The following is a 19,960-nucleotide window of genomic DNA, read 5'->3' on the forward strand; positions in this document are numbered from 1 at the left end:
TTTACTCTTAAAGTTGTATTATTAATTAATTGACCAGAGTACAAATGAGCAAGCATATTGATATTTTAGAAAATGAATAAGTTGCTATTTTACACCACCAAGACTATTCAAACCAAAAGTCTCCAGGCCTGTGGACGATAGGAGATATGATGGGACTGAATACTTTCCTATCCTGTCAGTGAAAGGCTTGTGCAGGATGTGCCTGGATGGACACGCCTCCATTGGTGGTCAAAATACTCACAACTCCCATGACTACTGTTTAGTATTTTTTCACTTTTTTAAAACTTTGTATGCAAAACATGAAGAAAAAATGCCAATGTTTATAACATGTTTTAAAAGTTGGAACATGAATTCTTAATTGAAGGGCAATAAATTTATACCCTATAGGGCCCGGTCAAACAGCGCATTTTGCAGGCTGTAAAATGCAAGGTGCACCACACTGCCTTTTTTGTTGAAGCCTACGGTTAAAAAAAGAACAGCTTGCTGCCCCTTTTTTTCTACTGTTGTTAAGGCAACCAACAAATCAGCTGTCATTAACCTAACCTTTATTTTGTAACCTGACAGAAGGCCCGCCTCTACATTCATCTGATCGGACAATGACAAAAAACGCTTTTCTGTTTTGAGATGAATTTTTTTCAACTCGAGGCGCTCAGAGCATTTCCTCATGAACGCGATGCACGCAGAGCGGAGAAACGCGAGGCGCTCTGCAACACAGAAACAGCGCTCCCCTCTCATTGACAACCACTGCAAAAACGCCGCCCCCAGCTTCTGTCTGATCGGGCCCTAAATGGGCATGTGTCCTGGGAGTATCTCCCTAACTCTCAAGTGTAGATTGGGAAATAAAGGTCGTATTTTGAAAAAAAAAATCCTAAAATTGTGTCATTTTAGCCTAGATGCATTAGAAAATAACAAGGAATCGTTTTCTAAAATATTCACATGTGCTTGCCTATTTATGGGTATCTTGCAACAAAACGAATCAATACACAGTCGGTAATATAGACATTAACATTATTAGAACAAATACAAGTCGACATTGATACGCCTAAACTGACACACACTGTGCCTCTGTCTCTCTCTCCTCAGACACCCGTTGTTCCCCCTGCTGGCGTTGTTATTTGAGAAATGTGAGCAGGCCACGCAGGGATCTGAGTGCATCACATCCGCCAGCTTTGATGTGGACATCGAAAACTTTGTGCATCAGCAGGAGCGTGAACACAAGCCCTTCTTCAGTGAAGACCCCGAGCTGGACAACTTGGTAAGCCAAGAGCTGTGACACACTGTACGTTATGATCTTTAACACAGGCTGTAGCTTTGATTGAAGTCTTTGTTTTAAACACTGCTTTGTTATAAGAAACTCTCGGGAACATAAATTGAATAAAGTGAGGAAAAAGGATACTTAAGCTGTAGAAATACCTGTTTGTTTGGATGATGCATCCCATCATTACTTCTCCCAATCATTCCCTCGTCTTTCATGTAATCTCTTACATCCTCCCCTGCTCTTCCCCTCACAGTAATTGAGAGTAGCGGGATGCTGATCATGTTCACTGAGAAAAAAGGGGGGAGGAGTTAGACAGAGACAAAAGACAGGGACAAATTAAAAAAAGTGCACTCTTGCACTTACAGTACTTTGGACAGCATGCAGACAAGTGCTGAACAGTCAATTAACCCTGCATCTGTGTGTTTTATGAGGCACTGGGTGCGGGCGTCCCTCCCAGAGGGCTCTAACTCTTCCTCAGGGCCGTAATGTTACACTGGGCCTGACTGCCTGTGATGGCCAAAGACTTACTGGTCCCTTGATTAAGTGAGCGCAGTTTAATTAGCTGATTTATCTCCTCCTTGGCCAAGCACTTTTCTGTCCACTCTGGTGACCTTGAGTGGTGACTTTGAGGAGTGCACTACAGCGCTGCATAGAGTGGAGAGGAGAGAGGCTGCTGATGGTCAGATGAGCATAAAACATTGTTCTAATGATACTGTACATCGACTGGAAGACTATAATTTATCAATAGTTCAAAATACATTGTATATATGTTGATGTTTTTTAGCTTTAGAAGAAACACAATGTTCACATGACTTCCAGAAGAAAATACACACAATTTATGGCACAGAGCAGCCGGGGGCAGGGAACAAAGATAAAGTGGTTCATTCTTGTGGTGTATGAAGGAGCAGGACAACAATACATAGTGGAGGAGGCTTCAGGTGTTCCATCCAAGACTTCCATCTGCTGGGTGCAAACATGCTCAAAGACAGCTCTGTGGATGTATCACTAAGGCCTGGATACCAAAGCAAAAGATGGCGCCTATTTTGTCTTACTGCGAGTACGTTTCTAGCCTCCTTGGTTTACTTCTTATAAGCAACCTGCTAATTTCAAAATAGAAGAGTCATAATTGACCTTGATAGCAGTTTGTATTAAGACTTGTAATGATTAACAGCTCTGAATATAGCGTCTGAAAAGGGAGGTGCTAGGGCTAACGTAACTTACCATTGAGTAAAGAGGCTAACAAGCCAACCCTCTTTTAGTTATATGAACATTAGCGTTAGCCAGCCACAGGTGCAACACTGTAGCTGTGTCTCCATTTAGGGGCTGCATCCTTCGAAGGATGCGGTCTACAAAGGATGAGTCATTCGTGGCCTGTGTAGATGGTTAAAGCCGAACTGAAATGAGACCATCTGGTCTACGGAGGATTTCCTGTTGGCATCACCAGCTGTTCCCACCCTTAACCTTGCATCACCCAACGCAGCTCCTGTCACCTAGCAACAGGTAGCTAGCGGGCTAACTAGCTACCATAACTAACATCACGTAACTTAATCTATTATTTTAAAGAGAATTTGTTTCAAAGCCCTTTTCGTTATCTTTAATATTTGTATTGCTAGGTATTCGATTGAGTTGAAACCAAAAACTTTTAAATTTAAAGTTTATTATCTCGGCATACATTGAGATCACGAAGGCTGCACCCGATGGATCCTTTGTGGCCCAGGAAAAGGAGGACGCATTTGTCGGCTGCATCTGAAGGAGCCTTTGAAATGGCCTTTGCAAGCGGCTGTGAGGCAATCAGCCTTCAAATATGTCCTTCGAAGGATTGCGACACAGCTAATGATTGCCCCAGAATTGCGACACAGCTAATGATCTTATAATCAGTAGTTTCAAACTATCACAGCAGGTCTCTTAGTTATTTTACTTTTACTGTTGTTATGGTTAAGAGCTGAGGAATGTGTTTAAGTTAGTCCAAGTGGCTGTGAGATGTTACTGTTGCTGGGTAGATATAGTATATCAATGACGTTAGCAAAGCACAAGAAAAAATAAACACTGCAGAAACTTCAGATAGGTCGGACCACTGTTGATTATTAGACATTACAGTTACAGCTGAAAATGACAAGAGGAATAAACGAGTTTGCAGGTTTCACATAGCATTATCTTCTGTGTTTGTCTATGGTTACCTTTGCAAGTTGCCTACCCAGATAAACCTGTTGTTAATGCAACGTCACAGAGATTCAGTCTATAAGAAACCTGGACAAAGACTGTAACCTAACAACACAACTCCAATGAAACTGTTTATTAAATATCAGACATTTTTCCAGTATGATAGCAGTTCTTCTTGACACCTGGTATTGTATCACTTGAAAAAGTCTGAAAAAACTGGCCAATGCTATAATTCACTTGTGGTGAGGTGAGATGTTCCTCAAATATAAAAAGCCGATCATACTGCTTTATAAGTCAAAGCTATTAATAACTTTACATTAATACAGTGACAGTGATATAGCTTGGAATGTACACCTTAAAACATTTATTATTAACAGATAAATTGTATATGCTTTATCTCTTTTTCCTTCAGATGGTAAAGGCCATTCAGGTGTTGCGGATCCACCTTTTGGAGTTAGAAAAGGTCAATGAGCTCTGTAAAGATTTCTGCAACCGCTATATCACCTGCCTCAAGACCAAGATGCACAGCGACAACCTCCTCCGGAACGACCTGGGAGGACCTTATTCTCCTTCGCACACCAGTCTCAACATGCAGCAGGTCAGTCATGGACTCTGTGGAGCTCACATTGCCTTTAAGGTATCTCTGACTGAGTAACAGTTCCCAAGATACAAGTTGTCCTTTACAACCAGGTAGATTTAGCTGTTGGGAGTTTTATAGGCATAATCAGTCGAGCTTCCATCTTGACAATTGCTCACCAGTGTCTCTCTGTGATCCCCCAGGAACTAATTCAGACCTCCTCTCCATCCATGACCTCTGTCTCCAGCTCTGTTAACCCTTCTGGGATTGTGGTGCCCGCCGGGAGTCTGCAACAGGGCAATGTGGCCATGACTACCATCAACTCTCAAGTGGTATCAGGTGAGCATGTGATCACAAACATTCCTAAAACTAGCAACACAAACAAACCAGGACACAAACCAATATTCATTTAGGCTTGTCTTTGGTTTTGTTTTTTTAATACAAAATATTTAATACTCATTTGTAAATGGTCGCCTATCAATCAATGTATGAAGTACCTGTGAATGTACATTCCTTAATTGATGATCTATTCAGAGTAAAGTAATGACATAAAGTCACAGTGACTTCATCATTTCTTAATGGTGAGCAACAGGATACATAATACATCCTGCATTAATTCATGCATTAAACTATCATGAGTCATGCATTAGTTAAGCATTACTTAAGTATTACTTCAGTATGTAAATTGTACCCTTAACGTAAAGTGTTAACAAATATTTTGACTTTATGATATTAAAACCGTTTGGTGATTGATAAATGCATGCTGATTAGGGGGAAATAAAAATTTGTCTGGAGGTTTTTATATGTTCAATGACACATTTTACATAAAGTTCCACCTTTACGCTGACGACATGCAGCTGTTTGAGCTCATTAAAATTGTGTTTAATCCAAAAGCAAAACGAGTACTTGAGTAATTACATAATATAGTCAATGCAAATACAAACAAGATCGGTCTGATGTGTCAATAATGTTATTTGCATTAATTTACATTTTTTAACTGAAGCAAGAGAAAGCCATAAGCTTGATATTCTCAGAAAAAGGTCTGTCCAAACTCCAATCCAAAAACAAGCATTTTAACAGTTGTGCTTGTCTCAAATTGCAGAAAGACTTGACAAAGCATGAATTCAGACTTTTTACAAATCAGCATCATTATGATGTTATTTCGGCTTCCTTTTTTACATTTTTCTCAGCAAAATTTGTTTATGTTGGGTTCACACCGCTGTAGTAAGCCAATCGTGACTTGCCAGATACAGTGAATCTGTACATTAATGTTAACACACTAAAGAAAGTGATGAAATTCAAAGAGCTGTGTGCGCCTCCAGATGATTATGATTATAACTGATCAGAAACAACAGCATTGATTTTTCCAATGTGGCAGTGTGAATATTCACAGGTGAGAACATGAAAGATCTGCAGTCCAACTTGCACCATAAACACAAGGCAATGTTTCACTCAGCTTGAAAACAGCTTTTTACCACTGGTGTACAGCTGATTCTACACGTGTCTGTTGAAAACGAACAGCTGGATATCACAAAACCTTTTGCATTTTGATCTCAATTGGAGATCCTTCTTTTTTTTTGGATCAAATGTTTTTTTTTTCAAAAATGGAGGTTAAATTAAATATCACAGAAAAGCATAAGCCTGTACATACATACATGATGTTTGGTTGTATTTTGCCCCTCCATTCTCAACATCACAAAAATTAGGAATACTAATGACATCAATAGCAAAAATGTGAATGTGGCTCACTGTCTTTCACCTCTAGTCCTACAAAAAGGACAGTGAATGCATCTTAGGAGTGGTTTTATTAATGATAATTCTCCTCTGCCTTTATGCTTCACGATTTTGGCCGATTTTTAGAAATTCTGTTTTGCGTTGCATTTCTTACTGTAAAGCACTTCGTCAGTGTATTTTAAAAAGTGACATATAAATAAATGTCAATATTAACATTTCTTTAATTTCATCCTTTCATTTTTCTGACAAGGAAATTCAATTTCACAAGATTCAGTTGTTTGTCAAATTGATCAATATCACTGCCCTGCACACCAGTACCCATTGTTCTACAATAAAGTAAAACAAAATGCTAAGTGCTATTATTTTAATGTTGTAGTTTTGTATACATTTATAGTGAGTTAGGTGTACATGTGTGTCAGAGATCCATGATGGGTTTTTTCACAGGGGTCTTGGCTGGTTCCTATAATGTCAAGCCTGTACAGTGAAATGTTAATCCTGCCCTCTGGATATCCCTTTTAACCCAAAATAAATCAATGTGTGTGCCTTTGATCACTACACATTGAAGAGCTCAAACAGACTGTGATGAGAGTGTCTTGATCAGGGCTAATTAAGCCAGCAGCAAAAACAGCCCTCTTCTTTTCTCTGGGTTAGAGGACGTTAACGCACCTTGAATTTAATCACTCCATCTCGTGTCTGCTGTGTTTTTGTTTGCCGGGCTGACAGGAAGTTAATAAGGCTCTGGTGGTAGTGCGGGATGTGGCAGCCAGTAGCTGCTGAAGCCACTTAATACTCATGACGGCAAATTATCCCCTCAGGTGGGACCCTGTATCAGCCGGTTGCCATGGTGACATCGCAAGGGCAAGTGTTAACGCAGGCGCTGCCACCGGGAACCATCCAGATCCAGAACTCACAGGTAAGGCAGCTCGACAGATGATGCCTTAGACGACACATTCACTCCCAAACCATACTGTCACCAGCAACTCTCCATTTGTTATTATTAAAGGAGCCTCTTTACATGTCACAGAAACCCCCCAGGGCTCCTTTCATTGTCTCTGTCTGAACACAGCACCCCGCTGACTGACAAAGTGGAAATTGTTTATTCCCATGATGTTCAGCGTGCTGACATGATTCTGTCAGGTTCAGAATTAAAGTCATGTAAGGACATGAACTGAAGACTGAAGATCAAATGTTTCTGAAAAACAGACGCAAAACCCTTTTCAAAACTAGGCGTTTGTAAAATGCTGCACACTATGAGAAAAAAAAAAGAGTCAAATAATGTGGAATTATTATGAACAGGACATATTATGACCACAGATGTTTTCTGTTCTTTCAATGAAAGGCTTCAGAACAAACCCACTGAAACATCTGTAATTTGGATTTTTTTATGACTCAAGTACACATGATGACACGTTAGTGATAATACTTTGAGGCATTTAGTGTTTATCTTTCATTGTTAGGTTGTTCCCGAGAATAATGAGCCTCGTATCTGTCGGCTGTATTTAAAAAGCGGACATGACGAGTTAGGCCAGAAATGACCATATTTGCACGAGAGGGTGAAGCAAGAGAAGAGCGAGTGGCTAGCAAGTTTGTGATTCTCTGTAACTTTGATTTGATAGATGAGAGCAGCCACAAGTCACTTCTGCCAGAGTGACCACGCCCCCTTTTTGGGTGAAAACAAGCGCTGTTACAGTACTGTAAAAAACAGCCCCCAAGCCTTAAGATTTTTTTTACTTCTACGAAGGCAAAGGACGGTAAAAGGAGTGAGCTCCGTAGCTTCAGGGTGCCTGAAAGTGGTATATTGTTGGACCCGGTGTTCCCTGCTGGTTATCGAAACAACTGGAATGCTCAACCAGCGATCGTTGTGTTTACAGCTGCAGGAGCTATAGTCTGCCTCATGTCGGCTCTCAAATAAAATGTGGTGAAAATCTGTTGTGCTAGTAAGCACTTCACCAAAGCCTCTTACGAATATACATAGGCTTTTACTAAATGTAAAAAAAATATTTGGAACTGAAACTGGTTACACCGAGCTTATGTAAGAAATACTCGATAATATCATTTTAATCCCGTATGTACGGCTATATTAACCACTACACTGCAGCCTACATGACTACACTAAGCATTACCACAAATAAATACTTTACTACAGTGACGATCTAACTCAGGTATCACGGTTTAAATACACAGTAGTGCATGTGATGCCAGTTTATGACACCTCCGCTCACAAGATGGGGACATTCATCACTTACGATGAAGGCAGACATGAGAGGACACTCTAATAGCGTTAAAACTGTTTGGTATTTCGAAGACCCCAGGATTCTTATTTACGACCCTTCTTATTAGAGGGACTGCAGGGCCACAACTTTTGGGCAAAGTACCCGCATGGGTTGCTCTCATCTATTGGGATGCTATGTATTTTTTATTTATTTATTTATTTTTCTTTGGAAAATCTTTATTGCCCTCAAGGGGCAATTTGGTTTGCAACAGTAGTACACACAAGCAATACACAACATAGGGTCAAGAACAAAGCTAGCAATAAACATAACACAATAAACATTAAACATAATGTACTTAGCAAAATAAAAAAATCAGCCGACACTCACAATCGAACGCTGAAGTGACATTATTCAGGTCATAGTTGTAGCAACTTCAACGTCAATCATGACTCTTTCTTCAGAATTTCTTCTGAAATTCCAGCAATGCAGAAAATATGCACACATAATACGCCAATTCACTATATTCACACAGCGGGCATTTTCCTCTTACGTCAAGTTCAGAATGGGAAGCTCAAATGCTGGTGCACTTTTGTACTGCTTTATTCCAGGTTGTAGGCCTGTGTCATATCACAGGGTACACTCCTAAGATAATCACTGCTTCCCGACAAATGAGCAACTGAAGGAACATAAAACAAAATCTGGAAATCTGGCCATATTTCAAAGTAAAACAACATTTTGGATGAACTGTTAGCTGTAATTAGACAACAGCAAATGATAGCATTCAACATTGCAAAGTTACACCAGCTAGGAAGTAAATTTATTGCTTAAAATATGTTAGCTAGGGTTTCCCTTTCCTATTGTCGATTCCCACCTAAAGCATGATATCAAAGCAGAATGGCCACTGTGTGAATATGGTCAAAAGACATAAAGATAACTGTTTGAGTTTAACTTAATGCGTAAGCCAACAGGTCGTAGCAGCTAGCTACAAGCTATCATCTTCCATAGTTTCTGATGGAATCTTCTTGGGGGACCAACCAAAGCTATTGTGGTTCACATCGCACCAAAGTATTAACCATGCTTTAGTAAATTTCCATCCTGAACATGTCTTTACATCTGAATTTATCTATCTTCATCTGAACTACAACACAGTAAAATATTACAATTGGAGATTCTCTTATTTTTCCCTTCGTCTATGCGGCACTAAGCATGGAATTTACTTGTCATGAGTTTTTGAACCACAAAACTTTATTCCATGTGGGTGTGTTTAGAATGACAGATTAAATGTAGTTGGTATTACAGTTGTCAGTTGTACTGACTGAAGTTTAAGGTAAAGGCCCCTATTTCTAAGACATTTAAACAAAACAAAAACTGGGAGCAGGGGAGTTTTCAAACCAGTGCTCCATGTGCAGCCGTAGTGACCCAAAGAGCAGCTCACTTTCAGACAGGTAATCCTATGCTTGACAGTCAGAGGAGGCCACGTTAGCCACGACCCAGCTGAGGAGCGGCGCTACATGTGGGCTGGGAATTGAACACAGCCACGTCGCTACTTTGCCGACAAGCCCCGAGTAATCACACTCTCGAGCTGGCTGCCGCCAATTAATTCAACCTTGCTTTCCCCCGGAACACATGCACTCCCAGGGCTGAGGGGGGATAAGAGGAGGGCTATCCACGTGACACCAAGCTGCAACTCTAATGAGTCTGGTTCTGTGTGGGGAGCATGAGGGGGGATCTGAGAGTGTGTGGATGTGTATTTATGGGCATTGTGTGGGTTAAGGGGGGGTTTGTCTCTTATCTCCAAGACAGAGAGAATCCTTTCTACTACTGCACTCTGCATAAAATATTTCATTTTTATATTCTTTACTAGAACTCAGATGTTTTATTTATTCATGCAGTTTGTCCTGCATGCTTATGAATATGAAATGTTAATTAACATGATCATCTCTGAAGTGTTTTAGTTCCAAAATTGTTCATCACTTTCATAAAAACCTTTAAGAAACCTCAAAGTTTCTTCTAAGATACTGTGGCAATGACAAATCCATTGTCTCAGATTATATGTAACATTTGTATGAATATGCAGGTAGTAGAGGACACTGTGTGATGTGTTGGATTATGTGTGCACATCTTCAGGTAGTGTGTGTATTCATTCATGATATAATGTACTGTATAGTACTTTGCAGAGAGGGTTTGGTCATGTTCATTCGTTGTGTTTCATGTTATCTGCCTCACAGAAAACATTTGTCTCCTCACTGACATGAACACACATACTGTACTGTAGTGTAGACATGTTTGGTGTGTACATATGGCATGAACTCCACTATTTAATGATTATCAACAGGAGGATCAGCATTTTGTTGTTAGTTTTGTCGCAGTGGATTAATCCACATATGGTGCTCAGTGAGTATTTTATGGCAGTATGACGGTGAATGTAGTCAAAACAAACTTCAGCGTGTGTGTTATGAAACATGATACACACAAAACACTTCTTAGTAGGAAACATTCGTTGATCGTTTGGGTTTTATTATGAGGTTTGTTGATTATAAGAAAATAGGAAATATTCACAAACTTTTCAACACGTTGTCACGCCCAAATCATCAAATACAGCAGCTCGGTCAGAGGTCCTACCCTGCAAAATATATGCACGGCTCAGCAGTTATGTTGGCAACAGTATGAATGCAACATTTGATTAGACTTTCAAAATAAAATCATCAAGTTAGCATTTATAAAAAAAATTAAGTCCGGTTAGGCTTTCAAAATAAAGCTTGCTGGGAAACATTTGACATTTAAAGGGTTTTAAACGTGCACTTGTTATTTAAAAAAAAAAGTTTTAGTCTCAGATTGGTTATACAGCAAAACTACTTGGTTAGGTTTAGGAAAGATCATGATTTGGGTTTAGGTATATTCTGACATACATGCCTAACTAATGTAAGGTACGTAACATAAAAGTCGGTCAACAGTGACTATGGGTTCTAAAAGTACCCCAGTCCCTTGGATGAAAGTGTGTTTGTTTCACCCTAGGTGAACTGTGATGCTGCAAAGGCACATTAAAACATATCTAAAGGACAGCGTTGAGAAATGGATCAAGTGGGATACGTCAGTCTCTTGTATGAGTCATGGTTTGACCCATCCATGGCCTCTGACCAACCAACCTAGTGGACTTTTGTTATCTTTAAACTATGTACATACATTTAAGCAATAAGTGCGAATACAGAGAAAGAAAGAAAGAACTAGAGGGGAGCCTGCGGTATCATATTTTGACTTGTAAGGCAAAGGACAAGCTGCTGTGTTTCATGAGTTGGGAGTGAGAGGATGGACTCCTCTAACACTCTGGATCTTAACGCTTACCATATATTTTATATTAAGTAGACCCCCTGAAGCGTGATTTACTAACCTTAACATTAACATCTCAACATGTCAGCCAAAACCATTACAACTCTAAAATACAATAATGGACTCTGGATTTGGGCCTAGCTAGACTAAATACTCACACACACACACACACACAGATCCATATGTCCACCCCAGGCTGTCAAAGTCTGTCAATAATCTGGGAGCATCTCGTCCTTCAGCCCTCACACTCCAAACAATAACATGTAAATAATGATTTCTGACAGGCTCAGGTCAACACAAACAGACAAACACTGTCACACTTTACACAAACCGCTCAGTAAATCTGCTCTAAACTGTGACATCCAAACTTCTCTCTGAACGCCTGTCTGTCTGAGGGCCTGTCTGTCTGAAGGCTCGTCTGTCTGAGGGCCTGTCTGTCTGAAGGCTCGTCTGTCTAAGGGCCTGTCTGTCTAAGGGCTCATCTGTCTGAGGGCCTGTCTGTCTGCAGTCTTGTCTGAGCACCAAACAGACGATCGACCCTCTCGTTCTTCCTCACAGTCAAGTGTGCTGTTTTTTTATACTTTAAGTATCATTACTCAAATTCAGTTACCATGGGGACACTTGAGGAGGTGTTTCTGCCCTTGCCGCTGAAAAAAAAAAGGTAATTGGTAGTCTCCCTTTGTTTCCGTGGCAACAATAACTAAGCCCTACCATCCATTCCTTTTCTTTCCTTCCTGTCTCCTCTCCTCCTGGTGTCTGTTTAAAGGTCAACGTGGACCTTTCGTCCCTCCTGGACAGCGAAGACAAGAAGTCCAAGAACAAGAGAGGGGTCCTGCCCAAACACGCCACCAACATCATGCGCTCCTGGCTCTTCCAGCATCTCATGGTGAGGCTAAGGAGGTGGTCCAGTGTGAATGAGTGTGTGTGTGTGCATTCATCCATGGTCCTTGATTTTGCCTTTATTAAGAGAGGAGGTAGCTATAAATGCAGAGACCAACAGACGGATGGATGGGGTGTATATGGGGATGCAGGAAATCACATGAGAAGTCAGTATTAACTTTATTAATTCTTCTTCTGTCTTCTTTCAGCACCCGTACCCAACAGAAGACGAGAAACGGCAGATCGCAGCACAAACAAATCTCACCCTCTTACAAGTGAACAACTGGTAAGCTGCCGTCCTCATGTGGACAGAAAGAGACCACTTCATGTTTATAAAGTAAAATAGTCACAGGAGGCTTTGCTTAAATTTGAACTTGAATTTTCTGGAGCTGCACTGCACATTGGTGGCACTGGGGCTCCATCTGCTGGCCATATACAGCAAGTACACATGAGACCGAACTCTCCCTCCTTTGAGAGCAACTCGTCTTTAATAGATTTATTCCCAAGGAACAGGATTTACTTTGAAAAATGGAAGAGATTTGGGTGTACTTATGCATTTTTTAAAGTCCAGGTGTTAAACCATACTGTTCACTTTTTCATTAAACCTGGTGGCAGCCATCTTACTTTCTGTCACAACAATAACACATATTTTGCATCATTACTTTTCAAGTTATTCTGTCTGACATGATCTTTAAAAGTTGAATTAAATATTGTTCCGCTCCTGACAGTCACTGTATTTGCAGCTTTACACCATGTTACAATGTTACAATTTCATTAAGCAGATGCTTTTGTCCAAAGCAACGTACATCTGAGAGTTAAAGGAACAACCAATTAAGCCTTTAATATTCTACAGAAATATGTTTTACATTGTCAATTATCTGTGCATGTGTCTACTTTTACTGTTTATGTTTATTTCTCTCTTGAAAAAGACACCACACTCTTACTAAGGCTGTTTTAAGTAACAGAATAATAAAATGCATGATATTATATTGTACAGTGTAGCCTCTTAAACATTTGATTTCTTCTCACAACGTCACTGAGTTTACCATGAACTATTCACCTGAGCAGTTTATGGTGGTGTACATGGCAGCATTGTAAGGTGGAGACTTCACCTTTGCTGTGTTTTCATGTTTTGGTTAGAAGATATGGTGCAAAATACATAAATTGGTGAAAAATTATAATGGCCGCCACAAGACATTTTTTGAATGGCTCCATTTCAGAAAATGTTCAGGGCCCCAAACTATCACGATTCAGGCTGTTTGTGAAGAGTGAACCTCTCACTTGTCTTTGGCAGATAATATGTTGAAAGGTTAGTTGTTATATTGTGTGTTGTGTATTTCTGATCATTTATATTAATGGTTCTCTTGTAAATTTCTGTGTGTCTAAGAGTTATTTTAATCATTCAAAAGTTAGTTTGCATTTTTATATTATAGAAACTATTTTAAAATGATGACCATAATGTTTGTTGATAAATAAGTCACATAACTGATCAGTTGACTGTATTTACCTATGAAGCTCACACTGCTCTAGATCTACTCTCCTCCATTGCTGTCCTGTTCCAAAGTATTTTGCCAACAAAGCCTATTGATAATGATGAGGTTTTACCTTCTCACCTTGCGGTTCCTGTCTCTTTCCCACAGGTTCATCAACGCTCGTCGGCGTATCCTTCAGCCCATGTTGGACGCCAGTAACCCCGACCCGGCTCCCAAAGCCAAGAAGATGAAGTCCCAGCACCGTCCGACACAGCGCTTCTGGCCCGACTCCATCGTAGCCGGAGTTCTGCAGACGCACAGATCTCAATCAGGAAACAACTCAGACAGTAGGCCGACACCTTAGTTCCTTAAGTGTACTTGTTAATTAAAAGTAAACAAGGAAAAATGTTGAGCAGAGGTGGACGGATGATGCCAAGGCCCTGGAGCTTGTTTAGCTCCTGTAATGAACACTGTTTAGATACATTGTGTCAAATGAGGAGGATCATGCAACATCAAAGATCACCAGTGCTTTGCAAAGCATTTCATTCAGTCTGACTGCTGAAAATCTGCACATTAGTGGGAGTAGCTAAATATTATATATTATATATTATATAGAGATATAATCATATGTATGGGAATTTGCACCTGATACCAAGCCTAATAATTAGAGAGTAAGCCTCAAATAATTGCAATGCAAATGAAAGTAATTAAAGGCCTATTTACACATCAGCTAGAAGTGGTTGTTTTTGGTCCCCCTCATGTCGGGCTGCTATATGTATTACAAGCCAGCAGGTGTCACTGTGTTTGCTGCATTGAAGCTCCAAGGCCTCAAATTTGATGTTGGCACAAACAGAAGTATAAAGCTTCATTAAGCTTTATGTGCCCAACACTTCTCTGGACTCTTTAATTTAATTATGTGAGAAGATGAGAAGGCACAAGTCAAAAACAAATTGTGTCAATTTATTCAATAACATCTGCATTTTTCCATCTTGTATCAAGTTAGATCTGAGTTTGTCTTGTGTTTTAGACGTGTTTGTCCTTTACAATACAACTATACTAATTTATCCCAACATATATCTGTTTTCATGAGATCATGTCTGATAAATTGCACCTACAGTAGGTTTACAGGTGAATGTAGAAATCTGTCTGAACATGCACCCGTTGTTAGAACAGTCTGTTATATGGTTTATAATTCCACATCTCACTCCTCCTCTCTTCCCCGTCTCCCCTCAGACCCGCTGAGTATGGACTCCCTCCACTCGCTGTCATCAGACTCGGCCACCCTGGCCATGCAGCAAGCCATGCTGGGAGCCGACGACTCCATGGACGGCACCGAGGAGGAGGACGAAGAGGAGGAGGAGGAGGAGGAAGAGGAGGAAGGGATGGAAGAGGAAGAAGAGGAAGAGGATGGAGATGAGGAAAATGATAGAGGGAGGCAGATGTCCAGTGTTGGAGGAGGAAGGAGAGATCTGAGCATGGAGCACAGAGAGGAACTAGAGTAGGAAAAGACTGAATGACCTTTGACCTCAGATGTGCCCTCAGTACGGCCTCGTTCAAACTCTAATGCGAAGTGACTCTTGAGAGCTTTTAAGGGCATATTTGGTTCCTCCAACTGATCAGAGACTCTTCTGCAGAGCCACCGTGGAGACTAACAGACACACCGACCACCATGATCATGATTATAAGGACAAATATTAGTTTAATGATGAATATGTGTTGTTTCATTCTAATATAGTACGTTTTCATGCAGTGAGCTCTTGAAATATTTGGATGGTAACCCATTTTTTACTTTTTGGCTCTTAGTATTTCTGGAAAGAAATGGCACAGCAACTAAAAGGTTTTAAACGAGTACTTCAAGTTTTAAACTGAGGACATTTTTACCCATTTAAGGAACGGTTTAAAAGCAGGCGATTATTTTTGATGCTTCTTGAGAGCTGTGACATTTTGGAGGGAAAAAGAAACAGCTGGACTTGAGTCGCTTCACATGCATCAAAAATGTCAGCACAGAGAAAAGGTTTGACTGTCTGTTGAAAACAAAGAGCCTGTTACCACCACCGTGTCAAAAACAGCAGCTTGGTCAGCGGCTCAACGCTTCAAAATATCTCTGTAGGGCCCCCTTTCGTCCATTTCTGGACGATTTCCTTTTGCTTACTGTTTTGATTTTTGTTTAAATCATAGACTGTATAAAAAGATGGACTACATGACAGCTCCCTAAAACATCAGTAAAGGTCATAAAGCCTGCCTCCTCCATGTTAACAGATGGGACATGAGTCAAACTATAAAATCACATGGTTTCTGTCATTATAGTTCGTTCTTATCTTTCTGATTTATGTCCAAGTGTTCAACTTTCTGACAAGTTTACTTTTAATCAGTTCTTTGATGCTGTGAAAAGCGGGTGTGACCTCACCAGCTCTGTTGACAAATGGGGCTCCTGCAGCGTTCTGTTCCTGAGTAGCAGAGTAGAGGAGGAACGGCGAGAGGAGACGTAGCTAACACTAACACTACAGTCAGTGAACTTTCCATAAGCGTGAATATCTGCTTCAGACCGACACAAGAAGCTGTTCTGCTGTTTAATATGTTCACTAGCAGGATCTTTGTCATTTTTTTGGTAAGTTAAATGTGTGTTTTGGTTAGCAGAAGGGGCCGTCTCTGGCTCCAAATAACGTAACCAGTGCAGGATGGCAGTACCCGCCTCTGGGGTATTTTGGCTTCAGATAAGTACAATGAGAGGTGGTGGAGATGCGTCATCCATCTTTATATACAGTCTATGGTTAAATCAGTGAAGTAGTATGAAGTGTGAGAAAGTCTGTTCAGGGTGACGGTCAACAGTTCCTGTAGAAACCCAGTAGTCAAAGTTCACATCTTTAAAGTTGTAATCTTGAAGATCTCAGTTTCGTTCTCTTTGGCGATAAACTGTAATTGCGGGAGCACACTTCCCAGATATCAGACAGTGCTGCATGTGTGACGTCCACGGTTGGCTCCGGTTGTAACTCTTGATTTTCCTGGCTGACGGTCGCTTTCCTTTTTAGACTGTTTGCTTCATCTGAGCGTCGAGTTTGTTTCTTTTTCTTTGGATTTACACTTATTGTTGAAGTTGTATCTGTACTCATCCATCTTTTCTTTGTTTGTTCAGCCATAGTAGATTACTGTTTACTCACAACACTTACAGAGACCAGAAAAGCAGCCGCTTAGCTCCACCTACCCTCTCTGGTAGACCAATCACTGCTGGCTGATGGAAAACACGTCACTAACTGGGCGCCGCATTCGTGCTTATTTAATCCCAAAGCCTGCTATTTTCTCTAAAAAGTCCATTATAGAACATCATCCATGTTAATCGTCGTTGGCCGTCCAAAACTCTGAAAAGATTGAAAGTCTTTCTGGATGTGACTTACCGCTTAATTTTCAAAGTCTTACCAACTTTATTATTATTATTCTAAAGTTGACCGCAGAGCCCCGCCATGAAAACTGACCCTATAGAGGTTTCTAGATCATGTTTTAAAGCTCAGGGCCGCTGACCAAACTGCCATAATAAAGTTTGTTCTGAGAATTTGTTGGAAAAACAAATAGTTAATTGAATGTAATCCGTCCAAATATTTGGCACAATGAAATGAGTTACACAAAGGGCTGCAGGTTTTAACTGTTCATTTCACACCACTAAAGTACTCTCAACCTTTCACTTCACAGCTAATGTGTCATTTTGCTTCCTAAAATAAGAGCGAGCAGCTTAAAGAGGGGAGGGAAAAAAAAGGTGTAATGCTGCCAAATATGTGCAGAAGTGACTGTATCTGCCTGCTTCCACTGCTGGGACGTCATTCCCGCCTTTTAAATGACTCACAGGTTCTCAGGTCGAACAACACTTTCATTCGGCATGTCTCTTCCTCGTCAGAGAAGCGCTTGACTGACTGCTCCAGTAAACCTTTTCAAGCATGACTTTTAAACAATCTTAGTTTACTTCTTTTCTTATCCCATGAGCAAAAAAAAAACCTGTAGTAAACCAGTTAAAACTGACTGCACATGTTGGCTGTATATTGGACTTATGTTTGCATTCTGGTGTTGAAGGTTTGCATATTTATTCAGTTTGGATTGTGAAGGTAGCTCAGAGAACAACAGGACAATGGCTTCTGAATTTACTTTTAGGTTCTGCAAACTTATGAATGAGGCTTTTTGTATTACCTGGCTGCCATGCACATACTTGACTTCAAACATCAACTGTTAGAAAGTTGCTTGTGTTTTCTGTGACCTTGGGTGATGCGGTTACAAAATAAGAGCATGGCAAGACATGCCCGTCGCTACAAACTGGCTCCACCACGTCTCATCATGAGGAGAAAACACTTTGAAATCCCAACGCGACAGAGATGACGTCATTTACTGACAAACTATTACAAGGAAGAAGACAATTTGGAGGAAACCGAACAAGAGAAAAAAACGTCTCTTTCAATTTTATGTAAAGGATTTTGAAGAAACTGTGAAACACTTTGTTTTGTACTGAAACAAACCCAACATGGAGTCGCTGGTTTCTAATGTGAAGATGTCTAGAAAAAGAAAATCCTGTTGAATTGAATGTTCTGATTGTTCATTGTGAAGTTTGTTGCTCATTAATATTTTTTCTTGCTTTGTTTTTTTTAAATGGATCTTCCAGAGTGACAGACAATAGGAAATATTTCTATTTCATTTGTACACTTTGTTGTCATAATCTATTGTGTTTCAATAGACCAATTTTAATAATTAAACATGTAAAGGTATTGATTTTGACTGTTTAATATCACAGTTCTGTTAAGGCTCAATGTTACAGTCACCAATTAACCTAAGGAGGGAACCCACGTATGCACGGGCAGAACATGCAGACTCCACACAGAAAGGCCCACTACGTCTGAACTGGGATTCAAACCAGGAACCTTCTAGCTGTGAGGCGACAGCACTAACCACTGCATCTGCTTGCAACTTAATATGAGATGTCTTTCAAAAAATTGACATTTGATGAATGTATATTTTTAGATGTATAAATTACATTTGGACACACAGAAACTGATTTACAGTTATAATTATAATAATAATTATTACAGTAATAATAGACATCATTAATCCCTTTTTCCACAATTAAGACAAGGGATTACAGACTACAGTTGAATTTCAACAACAAGGATTGTGACATTTACCATTTACCAGTCTATGTAGATCAAAATGCCATATCAATTTTTGGTTGACCGCTGGGGTCAGCCCTACACATGGGTCTGTATGTGACTGACTGAGTGAGTGACGGCTCTTTCAGAGCCAAATGAAGTAAAAAAAAAAATGACAACAACAACGGCCCAGGAAACACTTCAGAATAAAAGCATTGTGTACAAAGGAGGGCAGTCAGAATTCCAGATCGGGCCTTTACTTTGAGAAAAGATACTGGAAGTGTTGACCTACCTACTCTCCATGCCTGTGACTTTTACTACAGGAAGAGATGTTAATATTGCTGTCAGAGATCAATAGGACTCATCACAATTCAATTTCACCGTGTATCGTGCGAGATACACGTGTGTCACGCCAGCATAGTGAAGACTCATCTGTTTTCATGCATTTCAAATGAAAATGAACATGTCCCGCAGCCGTCACGCACACGCCACGCTTCCAATGTTCCCACAAAAGCGCACATTGACCTGATGCGGTCAGCCACACTAGGTTTTCACCTAGTCTTGGATAGTATTGGATAAATAAACAATCCAGACTGGTAGAAATTCTTCCATTACAAAATCCAATATTAAATTCAGACTTCTTTGAAAAGGAACTTTAGAAATTGTTTATTATGTTTATTGTTCTGATTGATTGATTTTTAATGTGTCATGCATAAAACAATATGCCCAGAAAAGGCAAAAAACTTAAGATACAATTAATAAGGAAAAAAAGACCCAAAAACAAAAGTAGAAACATGGATAACAGAAGTAATATCAAAGAAATAAACCATCCTGACATTTCTCTCAAGCTCTAGTCAAAAATGAATCTTAATCAATAATTACATTCTGTCGTCGTCAGTGCACCAAAACAGCTGTGAATACATTCTATTCTTTAAAGATGAAAGGTGCGATTATAGTGCAGGTATCTGAAATGTATGACGGAGTATTAGGGCCATCTTTAAGAAAAAAAATCTAAAATTTCTAATATAAAGTCGAAATATTATGAGAATAAAGTTGTAATTTTAGGCCATGGTTAGCCTATATTTTATTATGAAGGGGAATATCAGAAGAGCATCGCACAAGAGTCTTAATACATCTTTAGTACGGTGGCAGTTAAAATGACAGTAGTATTGATTCATTACGTACCTCACAAGAACAAGCGAGATCTCCTACTCGTCAGG

General features: G+C 39.9%; 1 protein-coding gene across 1 annotated transcript in view; it reads left to right on the forward strand.

The window, feature by feature from the left end:
• The window catches only part of LOC138602911 (homeobox protein PKNOX2-like), a 122,333-nt gene extending 103,979 nt beyond the window's left edge, over positions 1–18,354 (forward strand). The window contains exons 6-13 of the mRNA XM_069674540.1: positions 1,084–1,255; positions 3,831–4,016; positions 4,199–4,334; positions 6,545–6,642; positions 12,036–12,155; positions 12,358–12,434; positions 13,789–13,967; positions 14,854–18,354. Of these exons, the coding sequence (XP_069530641.1) occupies positions 1,084–1,255; positions 3,831–4,016; positions 4,199–4,334; positions 6,545–6,642; positions 12,036–12,155; positions 12,358–12,434; positions 13,789–13,967; positions 14,854–15,122 (1,237 nt within the window). The 3' untranslated portion in view covers positions 15,123–18,354. The remainder of the gene's footprint in view (positions 1–1,083; positions 1,256–3,830; positions 4,017–4,198; positions 4,335–6,544; positions 6,643–12,035; positions 12,156–12,357; positions 12,435–13,788; positions 13,968–14,853) is intronic.
• Positions 18,355–19,960: the final 1,606 nt, after the last annotated feature.

Source organism: Semicossyphus pulcher, unplaced genomic scaffold (assembly GCF_022749685.1).
Source record: "Semicossyphus pulcher isolate SPU_LCO1_2020_fin unplaced genomic scaffold, fSemPul1.0.p SCAF_10, whole genome shotgun sequence".
NCBI classification, from domain to species: Eukaryota; Metazoa; Chordata; class Actinopteri; order Labriformes; family Labridae; genus Semicossyphus; species Semicossyphus pulcher.